This window comes from Mytilus californianus, unplaced genomic scaffold (genome assembly GCF_021869535.1).
Source record: "Mytilus californianus isolate M0D057914Y unplaced genomic scaffold, xbMytCali1.0.p SCAF_14, whole genome shotgun sequence".
Lineage (NCBI taxonomy): Eukaryota > Metazoa > Mollusca > Bivalvia > Mytilida > Mytilidae > Mytilus > Mytilus californianus.
In genome coordinates, this window is record NW_026262626.1 from 9,911,711 (window position 1) to 9,932,002 (window position 20,292).

Genomic DNA, 20,292 nt, shown 5'->3' on the forward strand with positions numbered 1-20,292 from the left:
ACTGTTGAGAGTGGATAAACTTCGCAATACACGAGATATAGTGGTGAGAGCTGTTTCTCTTATGACTTTATACGATAGTTAAACAAAGTTCATCCTTCCTTTTCAAAGATTTGCAGAAAGTTGTGTTCTTTATATGTGACGTCATCAGGCATGGTCGCCATTTTTCATGACGTCACATAGGAAATTCAGAAGAAATCAAAACATTTGACGTCATAATGTAATTTCGACCAATCATTTGCCGAGAACAAAGTTTTCTCTAGAGATGAGAAATATTTTTCTAGCACCGATCGAGAAATGTGAAAATAGCATTAAAATTAGAGAAAGTGGTATCCAAGTTAAAAGCATAGCATACTCATAGTAAGATAATAAATATCAATGAATTAAAATGAAAACAACACATAATAAATTTCATGCTTCTGAAGCGCTTATCTGGATTTATTTTCATCAGGAACGCTCAAAGCCGGATATTTGAAAGCCAAGGATGTATAAGAACCGAAACAGTTGAAGAGCTATGCAAATTCATGTTCACGATTCATTAGTAATGGTGACTCTCGTTATAGAATTAACGTCAATTTTGTTTTTCACTAATCTGTTAGTCAAGTGTTAGCTTTGCTCATTACTGTGATCATCAGTTTCAAATAATGAAGAAATCTGCTATACGTTACTTGGTTATAATCATTCTTTTAAAATGAGAATGTCTTTAAGATAGTATTTAAATTCTAACTGAAAGATTAACATGGCCACTGTTAAAAATGGTTGTGCTAAACATAGTGGAAATAACGCTTTACTGATCTCCTTAAAAATATAATACAAGTATTGATGTATTGATGATTCATCAAGGATTACCAACATCATTAACAGAAACAATTATTTTTTGACCGAACAATCAATAAGAAAATAAAAACATCTTGTGAATGACAGTGACTACTGATGAATAATGCATTTCTACACCCAACCCACAAAAATCATTGCTGAGGATTTAAACTGACATCAAAAATGCCCACAATTTTAAAATGATATAGTTATGTTATTGTTTGGACATTTTCTAGTTTTGTAGCAACTTAGACGGACCTTGTGACATATCTCCTATGTGTAGTTATTTTTTTTTCCAAAATGTATTTCGTCAAAACTGTTTTATTTGAGTAAATATGATTTTAGAGAAGTAAGATATAAAAAGTGATAGGATAGCCGTCGACATACTGTTTCCATATTGTTATACAAATGACTTATCAGTCATATTTCTGGAAAATGGATTTAGTTGGAACGCTACTACATGGATGGGTCTAGGGTACCAATACAAACACATCTCGGTATATTCGACCGATCTTTTATATAGCATTTGAACAAAAACTTATAATGACAATTAGATAATTGCACAGTATGTTTTAAATTAAGGCAACAGTAGTTTTGTTTATAAATCGATTAAGAAGAAAAAATCAAAGTAACCAACAAATCCTAAGTGAATCACATCAAATTCAAAAGGAGTGAGACCGTTTATGTCGACAGAGTAAGCATTTCCAATGCATTCACCACCTGCAGTTATAATAGTTTTTTCAGGTCAGATGTATCTTATTCTATTAAATAAGTGCATATTTTGAAATCATCACTTTCATAGTTTATTCACTTAAGTTCAAAAAGCTCTGACCTGTGTTGTAAAATTGTTCAAAATAGTTGCTTAAATTTCGATTGAGTTCATGATAAAGGCATTAAAAACCAGTTGTTTCATAAAACAATCGGATAGTACGATTACATTTAAATATTCAAACTTAATCAATTGTATCCAAAGGCCATTCTTAACTCGTTTTACGCATCATATAGACCAATGCTCTTTAAACTATCTTTTCAATACTAGTTTTTGTGTGCATTTAAAAAAAATGCAGATTCATGTATTTATTGTTTATATGTTTGGATACATTATAATTGTTGACAGAAATGTCTAAGCCCTGTGTGGTAGTTTTTGGATATGTTTTACTCTTATTTCAAGGTATGTTAGGATCAATTGGAAAAAAAACATCAATCTAGAGGAAATAAAATTTCTTATTTACCATAGTTTAGTAACTTTTTATTTATTGCTAAACGTAAGTATGGAGGCATATTTAAAAATCCTATTTATGTTTAACTAAATTTATTTTAACAAAAACATATAAATTAGATGATTGTTAAATCTATCAATTCTTTAAGAATGAAATATAGTTAACATCATTTTAAACATCTCGAAAGTAATCATTTTTATTCACCTTTAAGTTTGAAACATGCATACATATGTTGGCCTGCATAAGACCACCTGGGTAGTAACGTCTATGCAAGAATACAGGTGTATCCATTTGGGAAAATGTTCCGAAGATTCCCTTTTAGTGTCAATGATTGGAAAGGTGGAAATTGATTGTTAATATTGGATTGTAAACATTAAAAAATATTCTCAAGACATTTATTAAAAACTCTTACAAATATCCATTAAATCGTGTATGAGAATTTTCTGGAAAAAATGAATTTGTTTACCATTTTTCAGTAATAAATATTATCTGCTGGTTTCAGAAAAAATGGTATTTTTTCGTATAATGTCAAAAAAACAATAAAATGGCGAAAAATCAACACAAAAATATTAGGATTGAAAAGAACGAATCATATAAAAACCGGGGTTGAACTCATATTCGGTCGAATGGTAGGCATTTCCTGGTCAAGCAGTTAGACTCGTCTTGTTACTCATTGCATGTAAAGAATTCGGTGATTTCACAATTGATAACGTGATTGCGGCTACCACAAGCGAACATATTCGTGGTCAACTGCAACAAAGATATTTCAAAAATATCAAACTCGCCATATTCGGAAGTTTTAAATTTTAAACTTTATTATTTATAACCCTTCGTTCAATAACGTCCTTGTTCGCAGCAACCTTATATCAAGAAAAACATGATAAGAAACGCAAGACTTTTACAATCGTATGCTCTTTGAGATATTTTTCAAAAATTTTTTATCTAAGAAGTAGATAAGAAGACCTATCTTTATCTGTTGTATCCTTTATTTCAAATTTAATTGGAAAGCTGGAATCAATTTTCAAACAAAATTATGAATTCTTCAAAGAAGGAAATCGTCTATAAAGTTGTTCTCGTTTGAAAGTCGATTGTACAGATTTGAAGAAGTCGAATTTGAGACCTTGCAACATTTTTTATTATTAAAGTTGAAACGTTTTGAAATAGATGTATTACAAGTATAAGAGATTTTAGAACGGATTAATTTTTAAAGGAGGGTAAAACTTTAGATATGTCTTTTTTTTTAATGAAGGATATTGCCTCAACTGTTTGCATCAAAACTTATTTTAAAAATCATCGATGCCCGTAGTTTTCTTTTCATACACTAGGCTCGTACTAGTTTGCTCTATTCGGAGTTCATTCATAGGGGGTGAGCTCCTGACACAAAAACTACTATATTATAGTTATCAGGAAGAATGACCCAATCGCCACTACATCAGTATTACGGTCATTATCACGAATTAGTTGACCAATACGATGTGTGTGTGTCTCAATTCAATAGCGACATGTATTCGTGGTCTAAGATCATTATATTCCAGAATAGTCGTCTGATCTATAAATTTACCGATTGTATCCTATTCCTGATAGTGACATGTTGCCCTAATGTGGATTTACATGCGTATAATGGATGCATAGCAGGAGACGCTTATCCTATCGCTGCGTCCTTTTTCGAACTGATCACATGATTCCCTCAGTTTTGAGTTTTTTCCTTCAATTTGGATTTTTTTAATAGATCAACTAGATTTGAACATCGGTAAATTACTGTTACCCCTAACTCATCTTTTCTAATGTCAACTGGCGTGAAAATTCGGTGATAGGCTATATCTGATGTGGTAAATGTGAGGAAGGATAGGTTAGAATGAACTTTTGTAGCAGGGATTTCATACAAAATTTGTACAAAGACAATTTGAATTAATTTCCAAAGGGTTGCGAATCGCACGCAATGTATTCTCTATTGCGTTTGTATCAAAGGTAGAATACGACTTAAAGAGACATCATGAAGAGTATTTGATGTATAATAACGATAAGCATTGCTCCATCTACACAGAGGAGCAGAGTTAAAAAGATTTACCACATTCACCGTCCTTCAGGAGGGAATAGATATAATATCTTAACCATCAATTTTGTCATCCCAATCACAAGATGATACAAATCTTAGTTGTCAGCAGTCGTCTTTTTCTGTACTTAAGGGTGTTGCAAGATGAGGATTATAGCTTCATGGTATATTTAAATGCCTTTACCCAAAATGACTGCGAACTAGTTTGAGCCCTTATAAATATGAATAGTTTCAACGTTACATAGCCAAAAATAGATCGATTAAGTCATTACATGCTTACATAGGTTATTGAATGGTTCGATATGCCAAAACAAAATCGTTATAAAAATTGAGAGAATTACTTTAAATAAACAGTAGTATACCGGTGTTCAAAAGTCATTGATCGATTGAGGGAAAACAAATCCTGGTTACAAAATAAAACCGAGGGAAACACATCAAGAGGAAAACAAAGGAACACCAGGAACACTGAAGTGCAACAAAAACAAACGCCAACATACATAGAAACGAACAATTTGATAACAACTGCCACATTCCTGACTTGTTACTGGAAATTTTAAGAAAACATGGTGGGGTGAACTTGGTTTAATGGCTAGCCAAACCTCCCGTTTTATGACAAAGAAAAAAATATCGCTAAAATGACAACACTACATGACAGAAATACAGCACAAACACACTCAAGAACATTCATCACAGAGAAACGCACAAACAAATAATATAATAGTCGACACAACATGCAAACCGCAGATCAACAACGAACATATTCCATTAACGACAAACACCACAGGATATCACAATTAATGACGCGCTTACGTAACTTACATGCAATCTAAAATTGATTTAAAATAAACGTTCGTTAGTCTTGTGTTCATAGAAATCGTTTATATTTAGGTATTTTGACAATACAACTCAAATTTTATACTGCATGTAATGGGAACACAGGGCTGGAAAATTCCCTTCAACCTTCTTGTGCGATTGGAGAGAAAATAGCCGTCGTTGGTGTTTATGCCTTTGCGAAGGAATTGAGTACATCATGTCCTACAGAGATCACCTTATTTAATGCTGCAGTAACACCAGATACCTGCTGTCAATACGATTCAAACGATTGTTATATACTTTATGTCGGATCGACCTACAGAAGTTACTATCAGCTATGTAACGGGAACGCTTTATGTAATATACAAGTAGCGTCGGTAACAACAACTTGTAATCAGTATGTGTATTTAGCAAGAACTAATTATATGACGTTATACTACTACTGTATTTCCGGTAAGTAAAACCATGTAGGATCCTAATGTTTTTAGATTGCTGTAGGTAGTAATACATTACTTATGTCCCTTCCGGATATTGGTTCAGAAATTAATGCTATGTTTCCTAACACATTGTTCCCGCGAACTTTTCGATGCAGACGAAAGTACTTGATTTGTATTTTTATTTTTTAATGGATAAATGGCAATAGTTTCGGGAAGGTATCAATCAAATTGAATAAAACTTTACTGTGGACCATATTGTGAGGACACATTTGACATTATTATACTCTTATTCGATATTATATGTTAAAGGGATGTATATTGTTGCCATGGGTACAAAAAGAATTATATTTCACTATTTTATCTTTTCGAGATCAAATATATTGAGGATCTGATTAAACACGTAAACACATATATGACAAACAAGTAAGCTTAATTTGTTTGCAGGCAAGAAATGATGACGGTCAAAGATAATGAAATTTATTTGAATGCTTCCAAAAATTAAATAACAAAAATACAGAACTCCAAGGAAAATTCTAAACGTAAAGTCCCTAAGTAAATGGCAAAATCAAAAGCTCAAACACATCAAACGAATGGATAACAGCTGTCATATTCCTGACTTGGTACAGACATTTTCCAAACTATATATTGCTATTTTATTCTAATATTACCGTGATTTATGAGAAGAGACACAGCATAGATAATCGTATTCACTAATATTGCCATGATTAACCAGACTGACAATAAATATTGCAGTATTGCACTAGTATGTAGTAGTTTATTCATATCTTTTAATGGATAAATGTCATTGGTTTCGGGAAGGTATCTATCAAATTGAATAAAACTTTACTGCGGACCATATTGTGAGGGCACATTTGACATTATTATACTCTAATTCGATATTATATGTTAAAGAGATGTATATTGTTGCCATGGGTACAAAAAGAATTATATTTCACTATTTTATCTTTTCGAGAACAAATATATTGAGGATCTGATTAAATACGTAAACACATATATGACAAACAAGTAAGCTTAATTTGTTTGCAGGCAAGAAATGATGACGGTCAAAGATAATGAAATTTATTTGAATGCTTCCAAAAATTAAATAACAAAAATACCGAACTCCGAGGAAAATTCTAAACGGAAAGTCCCTAAGTAAATGGCAAAATCAAAAGCTCAAACACATCAAACGAATGGATAACAGCTGTCATATTCCTGACTTGGTACAGACATTTTCCAAACTATATATTACTATTTTATTCTAATATTACCGTGATTTATGAGAAGAGACACAGCATAGATAATCGTATTCACTAATATTGCCATGATTAACCAGACCGACAATAAATATTGCAGTATTGCACTAGTATGTAGTTGTTTATACACACTTTTGAAACAAAAAAAATGATAACATAATAGCAACTAATCGGTTTAAAAAAAAGGACAAGTGTGTTGTATTTGACAGACATTTTTTTTTTAATTTTAATACACTCTCTTTTTTCCATGTCAACCTCTTAGATCGACATGATGAACACTAAATGGCAAATATGAATGACTTCTAAAAGAATGATGGTTAAACTTAATATAAACAAAATATCTGACATTTATCTTTTTCATTTATCTTTTTAATAGTAATTTCTAAGAAATTCTTTGAATAAGAGAACACGACCAAAAAACCACGAAAAATCCAATAAAAGACATCTATGAGTTAACATACAAGTGTACGGTCTTCAGAAGACAGATGTGTGTATAATATATTAAGCTCTTAATTGTCCATAGTCGTGAAAAGGGCAATGCATAAATTGATCAGAGACTACCAAAAATCTGCAATCAACATAGTTCCATTAAAGGAATATATGTATTATTACGTGTTTTAACATTTGTTGGATCAATTGGCTTTAAAAATTGCTGTTCATAGCAAGGTTTAGGCGCTTGTTTATGTATAAACATGCGAGACAGCAAATCTATAAAGTATCTTTTTTATAATTTAAATGTTTTATAGACACCATCCCAAACAAACAAATTTAGATTATGCTTAAAAGATGCGAGCCAATATCTGATAATTATCTTTTTTATCTAAATGTATTATATTTGCCCTCGTTTTATTATTAGCATTTTATATATTTTGCTGATTGCTTTTCAGATCAAGGTCTAGATCCTTGCACAAGTTTAAACACAAAAGACAACGTAGTTTTCCTCTTGAACTCTGGATATCCATTACCTTTATCGGGATTGTCAACCTGCACATGTTCTTTAGAAGCTTCATGTGCCTCTAGAATAAGGGTAAGAGCTATAGATCTTAGGCTTGGTACCAGCACAGCTTGTGACCAAAGTATAACAATAACAGATGACAGCACAGTAATGGTATTTGATTGTAGTGATAACAATGATTACCTACCTACCACATTGTATATCAGTACCTCTCATTTCATACAGATACAGATTGTTGATAACTTATGGATGATTGATGGGTATTATTTCATCTTACTTGAAGGTAAATTGCATATTTATGTCAATAATTAGTTTTCACGGATGCGTTGTTTATTGAAGTAGACAAATAAGGCTGACTAAATAATGGGGGATATTAAGCGACTATAAAACATCACAAGTCGAGAAATTAACAACGCCATGACTAAAAGAAGGGCGAAGAGGTAGACAAAAGTCCAAAATAACACAGTACAGAAAACTTAAGATTGAGCAACATGAAACCTAGCGAAACCACTGCTATTTTTCTTTTCTTTTTTCTTTGGATTTCACGATTATGTTTCCTTGTTCAACTTATAACAAGGAATTATTTGAATCTGGAATAATTTTGAATTCTAGAAAATTGGTACGAAATGTAAGAGGAAAACTAACGAAATTTAGGATGGTTAGTAATGCATGCATGACTATGGTGGGTTAGTTAGTTCATACTGAACTATCAGTGCAAGTAAAATTATCTTAGCCATGTGCGTATGGCTAACCCTATTTAGTTGGGTTAGTGTCATCATACATTTCTGGTCAATTTTCTAGAATTAAAAATCATTCCAGATTCAAGTAATTCCTTGTTTTATGATATTGCTTAACCTTGTTTCCTTGTAAATTGTATTTAAGGGCATTTGTTTTAAAGAAGCTATTTTAAAGCAATTTCAATGCGACCATAAGTTTAAACCGATATTTTCAATACAGGAATTTCATCCGGCGCAGAACTAACATTATCTTGTGGAAGTAAAGCAAGAAATACACCTACAGTACCTTTCACTAGTTTACCAGACTGTCACAGTACTGATGTCACAACAGAGAGAATAACAACGCCAATCGTCACAACAGACATTACAACAACGCCAATCGTCACAATAGACAGAACAACGACGCCAATCGTCACAACAGACAGTACAACGACGCCAATCGTCACTACTACAGAGACTTACGCTAGTTCAGAGGCTGCGATAACTTCTTTTCAAAGTACCTATGTCGAATCAATGACAACTTCTATCATTGCTGGTGCAGACACTACAACTGACGCCACCACAGCTGAATCCACCAATGAGAGAACAACATTATATAAACAAGAAACTTATACTTCAGCCGACCAAAATTTGCCCTTATCTGGATTGACCTCAACAGAAAAAAAAATGATTGATAATGGAACTTTAACAACAATATCTTCAGCCAGTGAGAGTCTTCAAGAGACTCCTTCTATTGTTCCCATGCAAACAACAGAAAAAAATGTGACAGTTACTGAGGAACAATCGTCTCCAACTAGTATCGGGTGTAAGTAATAGTAAAAAAGTGCTAGAATAGTTCACATCTAGGAAATCAGAGGCGCAAATTAATTTACCGGTGTTCAAATCTCATACAACCACAAAGAATATACAACTCAAAGAAAAGTAAAACATGCAACACAACGAAAAAAACCAGAATGCATACATTCCATGGCTCTCGGTCATAAAACTTTACTCAGTACTTGGAGTACAAAATTTGTGTTTGAAATGTTTATGAACGCAAGGCCAGAAGTATCAAGACTAGGTGCGTCGACAAGGAAAGTGTCGTTTTGGTGTTGTGTTTGACGTTGCCATACGTTGCCATAAAAGCGGGAGGTTTGGCATGCCACAAAACCAGGTTCAACCCACCATTTTGTTCTTAAAATGTCCTGTACCAAGTCAGGAAAATGGCCATTGTTATATTAAAGTTCGTTTCTGTGTGTGTTACATTTTAATGTTGTGTTTTTGTTGTGTCGTTGTTCTCCTCTTATATTTGATGCGTTTCCCTCAGTTTTAGTTTGTAACCCGGATTTGTTTTTGTCTCTATCGATTTATGAGTTTTCGAACAGCGGTATACTACTGTTGCCTTTATTTATCTGCTACAGTGCATTCAGTATTTGTCATGCAAATCCACACTCAGTCAAAATGCAATCAATCGGGAATAGTAAAATACCAGTAAATTTATAGATAAGACGACTATTAGGCATCTTTATATCAAAGAACGCAAAACAATAAAATCAGATATTTGGAGGTTTCGTTAACAGTAGTTTCTTTTTTCTAGATTCAACGCTTCTGAAATCTGTCGTTGAAATGGAATCACCAAATCATATTCAATTGTTTACTTGTTTGCTGAATTTTTTAGTTGAAATTTGATAATGATTTCTTCACAAAGAGAATTTACTTAGAAAATTATCATATAATTTTTATTAATTGATGAATTGCGCCTTCATCTACAGGAAAACGACATTCGTATAGGGTGAATTGTATAGATGAGTTATAGAGCTAATATTGGGAGTAAAAATTTGTAGTTTGAAGTTGGATTCTTTCCTTTTTTCGTTTCGGATTATTTTAAAAATTGTGTGTTGTTGGTATTTTTCCGTGAGAACAGATTTTTGGTTTATCATTTGCCATTGTATGCATGTCAAAAAAAAATATTAACGTTTTTATGATCATATAGGGTGATTTCATCTGTTTTACTTTATGTCTTTATAAATAATTATTCATGAATAAGTATGAGTGTCAATCGTGATTTGATTCGAATTATGTATTTTCCTAGAAATTCAGTAACATAAATGTATTTATAAAAAAAAAAAGTTCAAAGATGCCTTATTTTGTACATTTCGGCTAATTATCAGATTCATAATCGTTCAATTGGAGTTTTCGTACAGTATAATGAAAGAGCGTACAATTTTGTTCAAATATTTTATTCATCGTTTAAATCCACTATCTGTTTACTCTTATTAATTGTGCTTCTTGCATTGTCCATCGTTGAAGATAATATAGTGAGTATTTGAACTCACTGATAATAGTCTAATCATTGAAACAAATATAATTCCGAAAATACAATTCAACAATAGTGATAATAATAGACAAAAATGGATAGGTGTTGGGTCTTAAAAAGATACAAATCGACATTCGGTATCATGGTATGTGTTAAATGCACCTGCCCTTATCCATTTATCTCTTTTACTTAAAACATTTAGAAAATGATAATCAAATTCTTCACTGCATTTGTATATACCACCCATTCAATACCAGTTAAACACATATTAATTACTTAACATGTTTCACTCAAATGAGCACTCTCTTTGAAGATTAAAGAAATTCGATGGTTATTTCAAAAAACGTTACAAAAATGTGATTCGAGAGATTGTATTTGATGTTGTTACTCAAAATATCTTATTTTTTGTGGTTTAAAAATTATTTGTAGATTGTGAAGCCAGTCATCGGTTTATTGTATAGTATTATTAACTTGATTTTTCATATCTTCTTTGTTTCTTGCCGCTTTGTTCGAATTCGAGTAACAGTTAATTCCACTTGTCAAACAAAACATTTGTTATCTTCAAACCAAAGCTTAACTGTATACTAATTTGTTTACCGGAATTGTTTTAGTGTAATGAAAAGAACACAAATAAATTCATCATAAAGGTTTAACATTTTGTACGCAAGACGCGCGTTTCGTCTACATAAGGCTAATAAGTGACGACTTAATAAAAAAGTAAAAAGGCCAAATAAAGAATGAAGTATATAGAAATGTAGAAAAACATACCGAAGTTAACCTGTCAATCTATCAAAAACTTTGCATCAAAACTATTCTGTGCGACCTTTTCTATGAATCAGCTAAACTACGATTTAGTTGCAGGGTACTGAGGAAATATTAAAATAACGACGATTACAGTATTTGCAATTCATTTATTTGTTGTTTTGGTTTCAGCTTTGATTATTGGAGTTACCGCTGCAATTATTTTAAAGTGTGCATTGGTTATATTGCTCATGGTCTACAGATATAAGATAAAAAAAAAGTGTGGAAAAAAGAAGGTCGGTATAAATAATATTTGAGCAAATAAAAAAATAAACACGAACAACAAAAACGTAATTTTTAAAGGCTGTGGCAAGAGCATCAATGTTATATAAAGTATATTTTGAAAATAATGTAAAATATTGCAAAATGATTTCTGATTTTACGGAATTGTTTTGCAGGAAGAGGGTTATAGGTTTTAATATACCTTGTAGGATTTTTTCAATATCTTGGTAAATGTTATTTTTTTTAATGTAAATTATAAATTTCTTGTTTTGATAGTTTTAGTAATTTACAGTAAGACATTTGATATTTTTTTTGTTAAATGTAAAGCATCACTTATCGTATTCAACATTCAAGTGTCTTCATTAAAATCATTATACGTAAACAACATGAAAATTAAAAAACAAATGTTGAGAAGATTGCTTTAGTGTCCTCTTTATACTGGAGGGGAAAAAATCAAATGCTATTATCTCGACAGCTTGTATAACGTTAATAAAAAAGTTTTACCTTTTTTCGTGTCATACATTTATATGAACCAAATTTTCCAAAATAAGTTGTCATAAACATCCATTCTTGTTCAATTTTGTCAAATTAGCCAAAACATTGATACAGGATTGACTTGCAAAACAAGTATTTGCCTCATTAAGATTACATACATGAGACGTAATATTTCTCATAAGTTGGAGATGATTGCCATTGTGGTGAGCACATCAAATTATTGACAAGAATATCAGATGCAAAAGTGAAAGTAGTGACTCGATCAATAGGCGGACCAATTACGCTGACCGATTATACCTGCAAAAAAACATTTTTTTATCAGGTACAGGTTAAAAGGTGATTACTTTCATAGCAATGATATATAATCAAATATTATAAATCTTCATATTACTACTACACGTGCCTTTTTATATTTATCTATTTATATTTTATCTGTTTATATTATTTATTTATTTATTTATTTATATGAGGGTAACGTACCTATCGATTATTCTCTGAGCGTAAGCCATCGAATTATATAGGCGCAAACATTGAAATGAAAATAACCTGCTATTCAGAATGAACTCTTACTATGGTGAATTGTTTTCAGGAAATGTGTAATTTTCATTTATTTGCAAAAATAAGGCAATTTTTATGTAAAAAGAGCTATACCCTGCTGCTAATGCATATTGATGGCAAAAAAGATAGAGATCACGGGGAAGGATGGTTGGTGTGAGGAGTTGGTTTTGCTGCCTAAAGTTGGTCATTTGGTGCAAAAACCGACAAAAATGACGAATTATGTCCTATTTCTTGACCTGGAAGTGATGCTGACAAATGTATATCATTGTAGTCTGCATGTAAAGTAGACACCAGTAAAAAACATTGACGAAAATTGGAATGATTGTGATCTAAGTATGGTAGTCTAAAAGAGGTCATTTCCACCAAAAATGTGAAATTTTTCGATGCTTCCGATTTTTGAATTCACCTGGACCTGCAACCGGAAGTAGGCATATCCTAAGTGCATTTGAATAATAAAAATGATGAGTGGTTTAATGTTTGCGGGTATAAACTGTGTTTGGAAGTTTTTGGCCTCTGCGTGTCCTAGGCATCGAAGGGAAGCTCACCCCGTTAAAGAAAATACCAGTTTGACATATTTTAATTTTCGAAGTTCGTATTTTGGCTCAAATTGCATCTTTAACCTGAAAAACATGACAATAAATAGCCTTAAATTGACGGACAATGTATCAGTTTTAAAGTAAATACCATGCTTAAAGTATGGAGAGCCAATGAAGCCATATAACTGTATGTTGGGTAAGGGCCATAATATTACGGTCCCTGCAGAAAGGGTGAACAGTATGACTTGTCTTAATTGGTCGTTGTGTAGGTCTGATCTCTGTTATTGCTGGACACTTCATGGACTATGTAACATACCATAGAAAACAATCATATGTTTCTGGTCCTAAAAAGAAAGAAATCTTTTATCAACTGTGACGGAGTATTTATTTTTTAAGTGAAGAATTGATACGTAAGGGAGATAACTAGAAAAGTAACGGGAATCTTTGTTTTTGGATTTGAATTTAAATTTGTTTCTTTATTTTCGTTCTGGAAATCAAGTTTCTAAACATGTATCTCTATCAATGCTACTTTTGAGCGCGAAAACAATTATTTTTGTAATCGTAATTAAATGACGTCCAGTCCAAAATGTTGACATTGTTTACGTTTTCATGAGAAGTTATGAATGAAATACATCGAATTGGAAGTCTGCATCGGTTGATATGAATTTGACAGCTAATGCCCTTAAAATAGTTAAGTTGTCCTTTTTATTTTTATTTAAGTATGAGTTTACCTTAAATTCAGTCTATAAAAATCCACAAAGAAGTTTAGAATATACTGTGAGTAATTTTATGGGCTATTCATATGAACTCAATATTTAAAAATCCATGTTTTACTTATGTTTTTTTATTTGAATAAGCAACTTTGAAATAATTCCGTGTTTCTAAACGTAAATAACACCGTCCTTGAACCTAGCGTTTCATCACTAATTTACATTTTTGTAGGTTTCTTCCATAATTGACGAAGAAGATATTGAAAACATACCTTGTCAAATTGCACCTTTAAATCACTGTTTTACGGAAAGACATCAAAGAACTCTTGATGGAAATGAACATCTGAAAATATAACTAAAAGTAAAAAGATCTGATATTATAGTAAATAAACAAATTCCCAAAGAGCAATATAAAAGATCAGGAGTTGTTGTTGAAAGAGAACATATAAAGCCAAGATCTTTTAAAAGGAGTAGGTTTCTCGTGTCAGCATGAATTGTTTGTTTGGATATACATACAGCATAAATATTACTCATCATTAGTGCCATTATGAGAAAGTCGTAAGGATCAATATTGTAGTAGATGTTAGTTAATCTATTGGTGTGTTACATCGTTAAATGTCTGATATAATAATTATAACTGATATTTATCTATTTTGCATTATTTTTATATGTTTGTTTTTTAACAAATAAAAAATCAGAACACGTTTTTTTTACCTATCTTACACACCCTGATATATTATGGAGAAATATGATTTTGCTAATCAAAGTATGTTATTTTCTTTAAATTGCATTCTACCTAGACAATGATTAGATAGAACAATATGACTTCCGAAACTAAACGGGACTTATCTGATAAAAGTCGAAGTTCAGTTGGAATTTGACGTAGTCATCTTTAGTTGTAAGGATCAGATTAGATGTTCGTGTCCATATGTAGCTTCAGTCTTCAAAGTTGAAAGGTTTTTGAATACACAATCACTTTCCAAAAGTCACTATCTACATATAGTGCAAAAAAATATGAGAGGAATATCGGGTAGGCATCTGATCCCTACTCATGACTCATATAATCAACATGCATATTTTATCTTTATACTCGCACTAGTCTAATTTCTAGATATACAGCGATGCAAAGTAAATAAAAATTAGACCCCCCCCCCTAGTCTACAAACGGTGCATTGTTTGCCATGAGGAGAACCCAACTGTCCTTTACGAATTCTGATTTTAAATATTGGTGAATATGGATGGAAATAAAATGTGTTGTAAAGGATGGATGTGTTTTTCTGTATTTAACTTCAATGACAACAATCCAGCAAAACACAAGCTAACCAAACATGCACATTTATTCTAAAGCCAGTTGTTGGCATGATACGGGTTATGTTCTTCTCATATATTTTATGATGGTTATGATACTAAACCCCTAACGGGAGGGATTGTGCTTGATTTTCATATGATGAAGTTATAATCTTTCAATCAGTTTAATTGAGGTTTGGAGCTGGCATGTCAGTAACTGCTAGTAGTCCTTTGTTCATTTATGTATCATTATGATTTTGCTTAGTTTTTTTTGTTACCTATTCTGACATCGGACTCGGACCTCTTTTAAACTGAGTTTTACTGTGCGTATTGCTATGTGTTTCTTTTTTTTATTGACTAGAGGTATAAGGGAAGGTTGAGATCTCACAAAACATATTTTTTTGCGCCTGTCCCAAGTCAGGAGCATCTGGCCTTTGTTATTCTTGTATATTTTTTTTAAAATTTTAGTTGTTCAATTATATGTTTTGGAGTTTAGTGTGACGTCCATTTTCACTGAACTAGCAAACAATTTTATTTAGGGGCCAGCTGATGACCACCTCAGGGTGCGGGATTTTCTCGCTGCATTGAAGTCCCAATGGTGGCCTTCGGCTGTTGTCTGCTCTTTGGTCGGGTTGTTGTTTCCTTGACATATTCCCTATTTCCATTTTCAATTTTAGGCAATATATAATAACGTCCTTAACCACAATCACAAATATTAACCAATATAAGGTAGCCGCAATGACAGCAACTCATCAACACAATGTTATCAAAATTGAACACGCATTTCATTTTGATGTAGGCGTTTGTATGTTTAAAAGTGGAGCGAAAGATACAATAGGGATATTCAAACATAAGTCGAAAAAAAAATTGACAACGCCATAACAAACAAAAAAGAAGTCAAAGATCAAAAGACAAATAACATAGAACCCTTTAATCAAAATTTTAACAGATTCATTTTCAACTGCTGTAATGATTACTTTTTATATTAAGTTGTAGATGCTCAAAGCCTCATTGTAAAGTTAAAATAAAGACAGATAATGTCAGTTGATTATTGCCAACACCTCTGATGTCATTTGACACTTAAGTTATTTGAAAAAAAAGCGCAGCAGCAGGTACTGAGTTATCATCTCCAATCATGACATTTGATGGATAGAGCGCCAACAACTGACTCGTTCAATAAAAACAAAATATGATTGGTCCGTTACAAGCTATATTCAACAAAGAAATCAAAAACTATGATTACGCTGTGGACCTCTTATCTCCTGATTGGCTATTTTTTCAAATGTCAAGGTAAATGTAAGAAAGGTCAGGAAGAAGACTTGTTAGGCGGAAGTAAACTGAATGGATGATATACAGTTTGAATAAAATAACAAGGATACATTTGAAGCCAAATTATTAGTTCAAAATGATTTTTCGGATTTTAAAATCTTTTCATTTTTTTCATTTACTTTAAGATTCGTTGAAGGTTGAACATTTCCTCAGTTACACTTCATGGTGGCATTGGTGTAGTCATACAACATAAAAAAAGTGCTTATAATGAGAAAGATAATGGTAGTCAGAGTTACCTTTGACATTAGAATTGTTATAAAATTTGCTTCTTGGATAAATGTATAGATTGAATGAATGTTACTCTTTAATAAAAATATGCTATGTTACTTTAATTTAAGGAAGTAAATTCTGAATTTCTAATATATATACTATATACTAGACAATTGTCCACCAATATAGTGGTGTACATAACGTTTTCATTCAGCCGGAAGATTAATTGATGAAAAAACATAAAGGTAAAACATCTAGAACTCGTAAAATCCATACATTTTGGCCTTTCAACTGTTTTATATTGAACTGAACACGCAATTATAGTAAACGAAAAACAACAAAAATAATAAAGAAAGTATGTAAAATACAACATAGAAAATAAAAGACTGTACAACATTACCCCCACTAAAAATCGGCAGTGATCTTAGGTGATCCGGAAGGGTATGATGATCTTTCGGTAATATGACATTAGAGGAAAGAGATAACGGGATTGTGGTTACGTCAATTGGAACGTATTCGTGATATTTGTCGTTATCTGTGACACATTCTGTGATAACTTTCAACGAATTCGTGATGGCATCCGAAATGTTTTCGATATCTAACTTCAACTTCACCACTTGGAACACTTGATTTATTAGCTTTCTTTTAAGAATCAATCAGAGATATATACTCAATACGCAGGACCAGTTCACAATTGTGAAATCATCTCTTTTGCAAAACCGACCCTTATGTCCATTTTTAGATGTAAGCCAAGATTGGAAGCAGACTTAACTATATCTTATTTATCATTTATTTCGAATTCAATAAGATACATGCGTCAACATAAGCGACACACTTTGAATAACTAGTCAGTGGACATCATTTATTGGGCGAACATAAAGTTAAAAGATAATGCTAGCTTCTTTTTTTTTTCCTAAAAACCTCCTTATTGAAGCCTGCAGCATATGAATAAAGGAACAAGTCGACATGAAGAGACGAACCGTTTTCAAGGAAATGCATAGTGCTAGTTGATAAAACATCATATAAACTATACAAATAAGTATCTTGATAATGACAGCCTTGAATCATAGAAAATTAAGTTTGATTTGTCCCTCCCTAAAAAAAGATATTTGTACCTACGTTGGCCAATATTTCGAATGAAAAATGTGAGAACAATTTCAATTTCTCTTTCAAGTTTTGGGGAATACCTGTGTAAATAGCAGACATGTAAAATGATTTATACTATTGCACTAATGTGACCTACCGAATTAGACTATTTACCGGATTTGTAACAACATAAGCAACACGACGGGTGCCACATGTGGAGCAGAATCTGCTTCCCTTCCGGAGCACCTGAGATCACCCCCATTTTTTGGTGGGGTTCGTGTTGCTTAGTCTTTAGTTTTCTATGTTGTGTCATCTGTACTATTATTTGTCTGTTTGTCTTTTTTTTTTTGGCCATGGCGTTGTCAATTTGTTTCCGATCTATGAGTTTGACTGTCCCTCTGGTATCTCGTCCCTTTTTTGCAAAAGGAAAGAGACTTAGATTGTTTGTAGTATGACAAATCTTTTAATTTTGTAAGTATCCACATATCCACACCGCCTCCAGAGTATGTAAATTTACAAGATAGAACTCTAAAGCTGATGTTAATAGAAAGAACTTGGAAGACTCACCAATATAATGTTGTTTGTAGTTTTTGTTGTAATTTTGGTATCAAATAAAGTGAAGGCAGATCCAGTTCAACATGTTTGGTTGAAATTCAAAAGGAACATAAAACAGATCTAAGATTTTTCAATATTTTCTATTTGGTAAGTGAACCACATCGGCGATAGCGTGGTATCATAATCGCCTCGAGTGCGGGAGGTCGTTGGTTCGGATAAAACCTTCCAGTGATCTGTAACCTTGTTAACCACCACGTTTAAAAACCGGCTTAGCATGTCGGTCTTGTACAAAGCAGTGCTAATACTCATATCGCATTAACATGTTTCCGTCCTGATATGCAATTAATTTGTATATGGGCGTTTATAATTGAAAACTTAAGTCGCAATTTGTTTGGTACATAGATAACTGATGGTAGGTACAAACTGATCCCAACAGTTTGAAGGTACTTTCGACTGAACTGATTTATGAGGAAGGATATTGCCTTAGAGGGCAACATCGAGAAATTATGGGGAAAATAATAAGCGATATCGAAACGCAATGTTTGACGTACAAAATGATAAGCTAGGTATCTCTGATGACATTTTTAGCCAGCCAATTCCTTTTTAGAATAGGCCAGACTGTGTCATATCGTCTTTTTACGTTTTCATAAATAATCAAGGTAGAGAATGCAAATGTGCTTACATAGAAAACGATTCTATCTTTATAGTTTATCAATCTTTAATATACGGTAAGAATGAATGACAAATATTAAATTTTATTACATTACCATGCATGAGTATATAGATGAAAGCACGGACAAATCATCAATGTGGAAAAAATAAAATAACAAAAATACCGAACTCCAAGGAAAATTCAAAACGGGAAGTCCCTTAACTTATTGCAAAATCAAAAGCTCAAACACATCAAACACATCAAACGAATACTGTTCTGCAAAACTTAAAGGGGTAAGGTCAATGTCGCTTTGACCAATTTCACACCAAGGTAATGCATTTCAATTTGAAGTCTTCGAATTACTTCATTCATAAATGTACATGTATTCTTAATGAGTGTTCTTTGTGCACAATACCCTTTCAGTCATATCCTTTATAGTAAAATGTTCAGTAGTTCATTACGTTTGATTGGGACTAATCATTACTGTGATAACTGGAAGCATTACACAGAAAACAGCGCTGCAGTGTAAAAAGTTCGTATCTTTTTTTTTTTTATTTCTTAATATATTAACACCTACATTGGAACCAATGACTTTAAAAAAATAAACTTTTTCATACTGAAATATCTCTTGACCTGATTGATTGCTCTTTCTGGTTCTTAGTGCGATTTTCAAAAGTTTAGTGCACATGATAATATCAAGACGTTACGGTACTGTGTGTACATTATTGGATGAAAACCGTTCCACGTATACGGTTCTTGACGATCTCTGGTTAGATCATTAAGTAACCAGTGTCTTTAAAATCAAAATTGACCGTACTACTATTAAGTTATTCGATGTTTCTTAAGAAGTTCCTGTAATGAAACTATTATGTGAAAATTTGCTGTTCACCGTTTATTCAACTGATCCGTAACGATTCACAAGAAAAAATTCGAATAAGATTTCACAGTACGTGGTCAGTTTGAATCTAATTTTTCGGTGAAATGTATCTTATTCTATTGAATAGTTTAATATTTTCATATCATCATTTTAAGGTGGTACATAACACTACAGGGAGATAACTCTGTAAAAAGCAGCTGAACGTTTTAATCATGATCTATTGTTAAGGAAATATTCAGCTTCTCAATGATCAAAATTAGTGTTTGTCAAACTGTTATATATCCAATGGAATTTTTCCGATAAAGTGTGTGGTTCAAGTTTTTGGAAATTTTTATATTTTGTCAAAGGGTCAAAGTAAATATTTTGTCAAAATTTTATGAAAATTAAACGACTA

The 20,292-nt window shown here is 32.2% G+C and overlaps 1 protein-coding gene across 1 annotated transcript; it reads left to right on the top strand.

Annotated features, from left to right (window-relative positions):
- The first annotated feature begins 1,913 nt into the window (after positions 1 to 1,913).
- On the top strand, positions 1,914 to 14,607 carry LOC127724164 (mucin-17-like). Its single transcript, XM_052231048.1, has 6 exons — positions 1,914 to 1,984; positions 4,975 to 5,352; positions 7,480 to 7,830; positions 8,505 to 9,089; positions 11,514 to 11,617; positions 14,135 to 14,607. Exons 1-6 carry the CDS (start codon positions 1,933 to 1,935, stop codon positions 14,255 to 14,257), a joined length of 1,593 nt encoding a protein of 530 aa, XP_052087008.1. The 5' UTR covers positions 1,914 to 1,932; the 3' UTR covers positions 14,258 to 14,607.
- Positions 14,608 to 20,292: the final 5,685 nt, after the last annotated feature.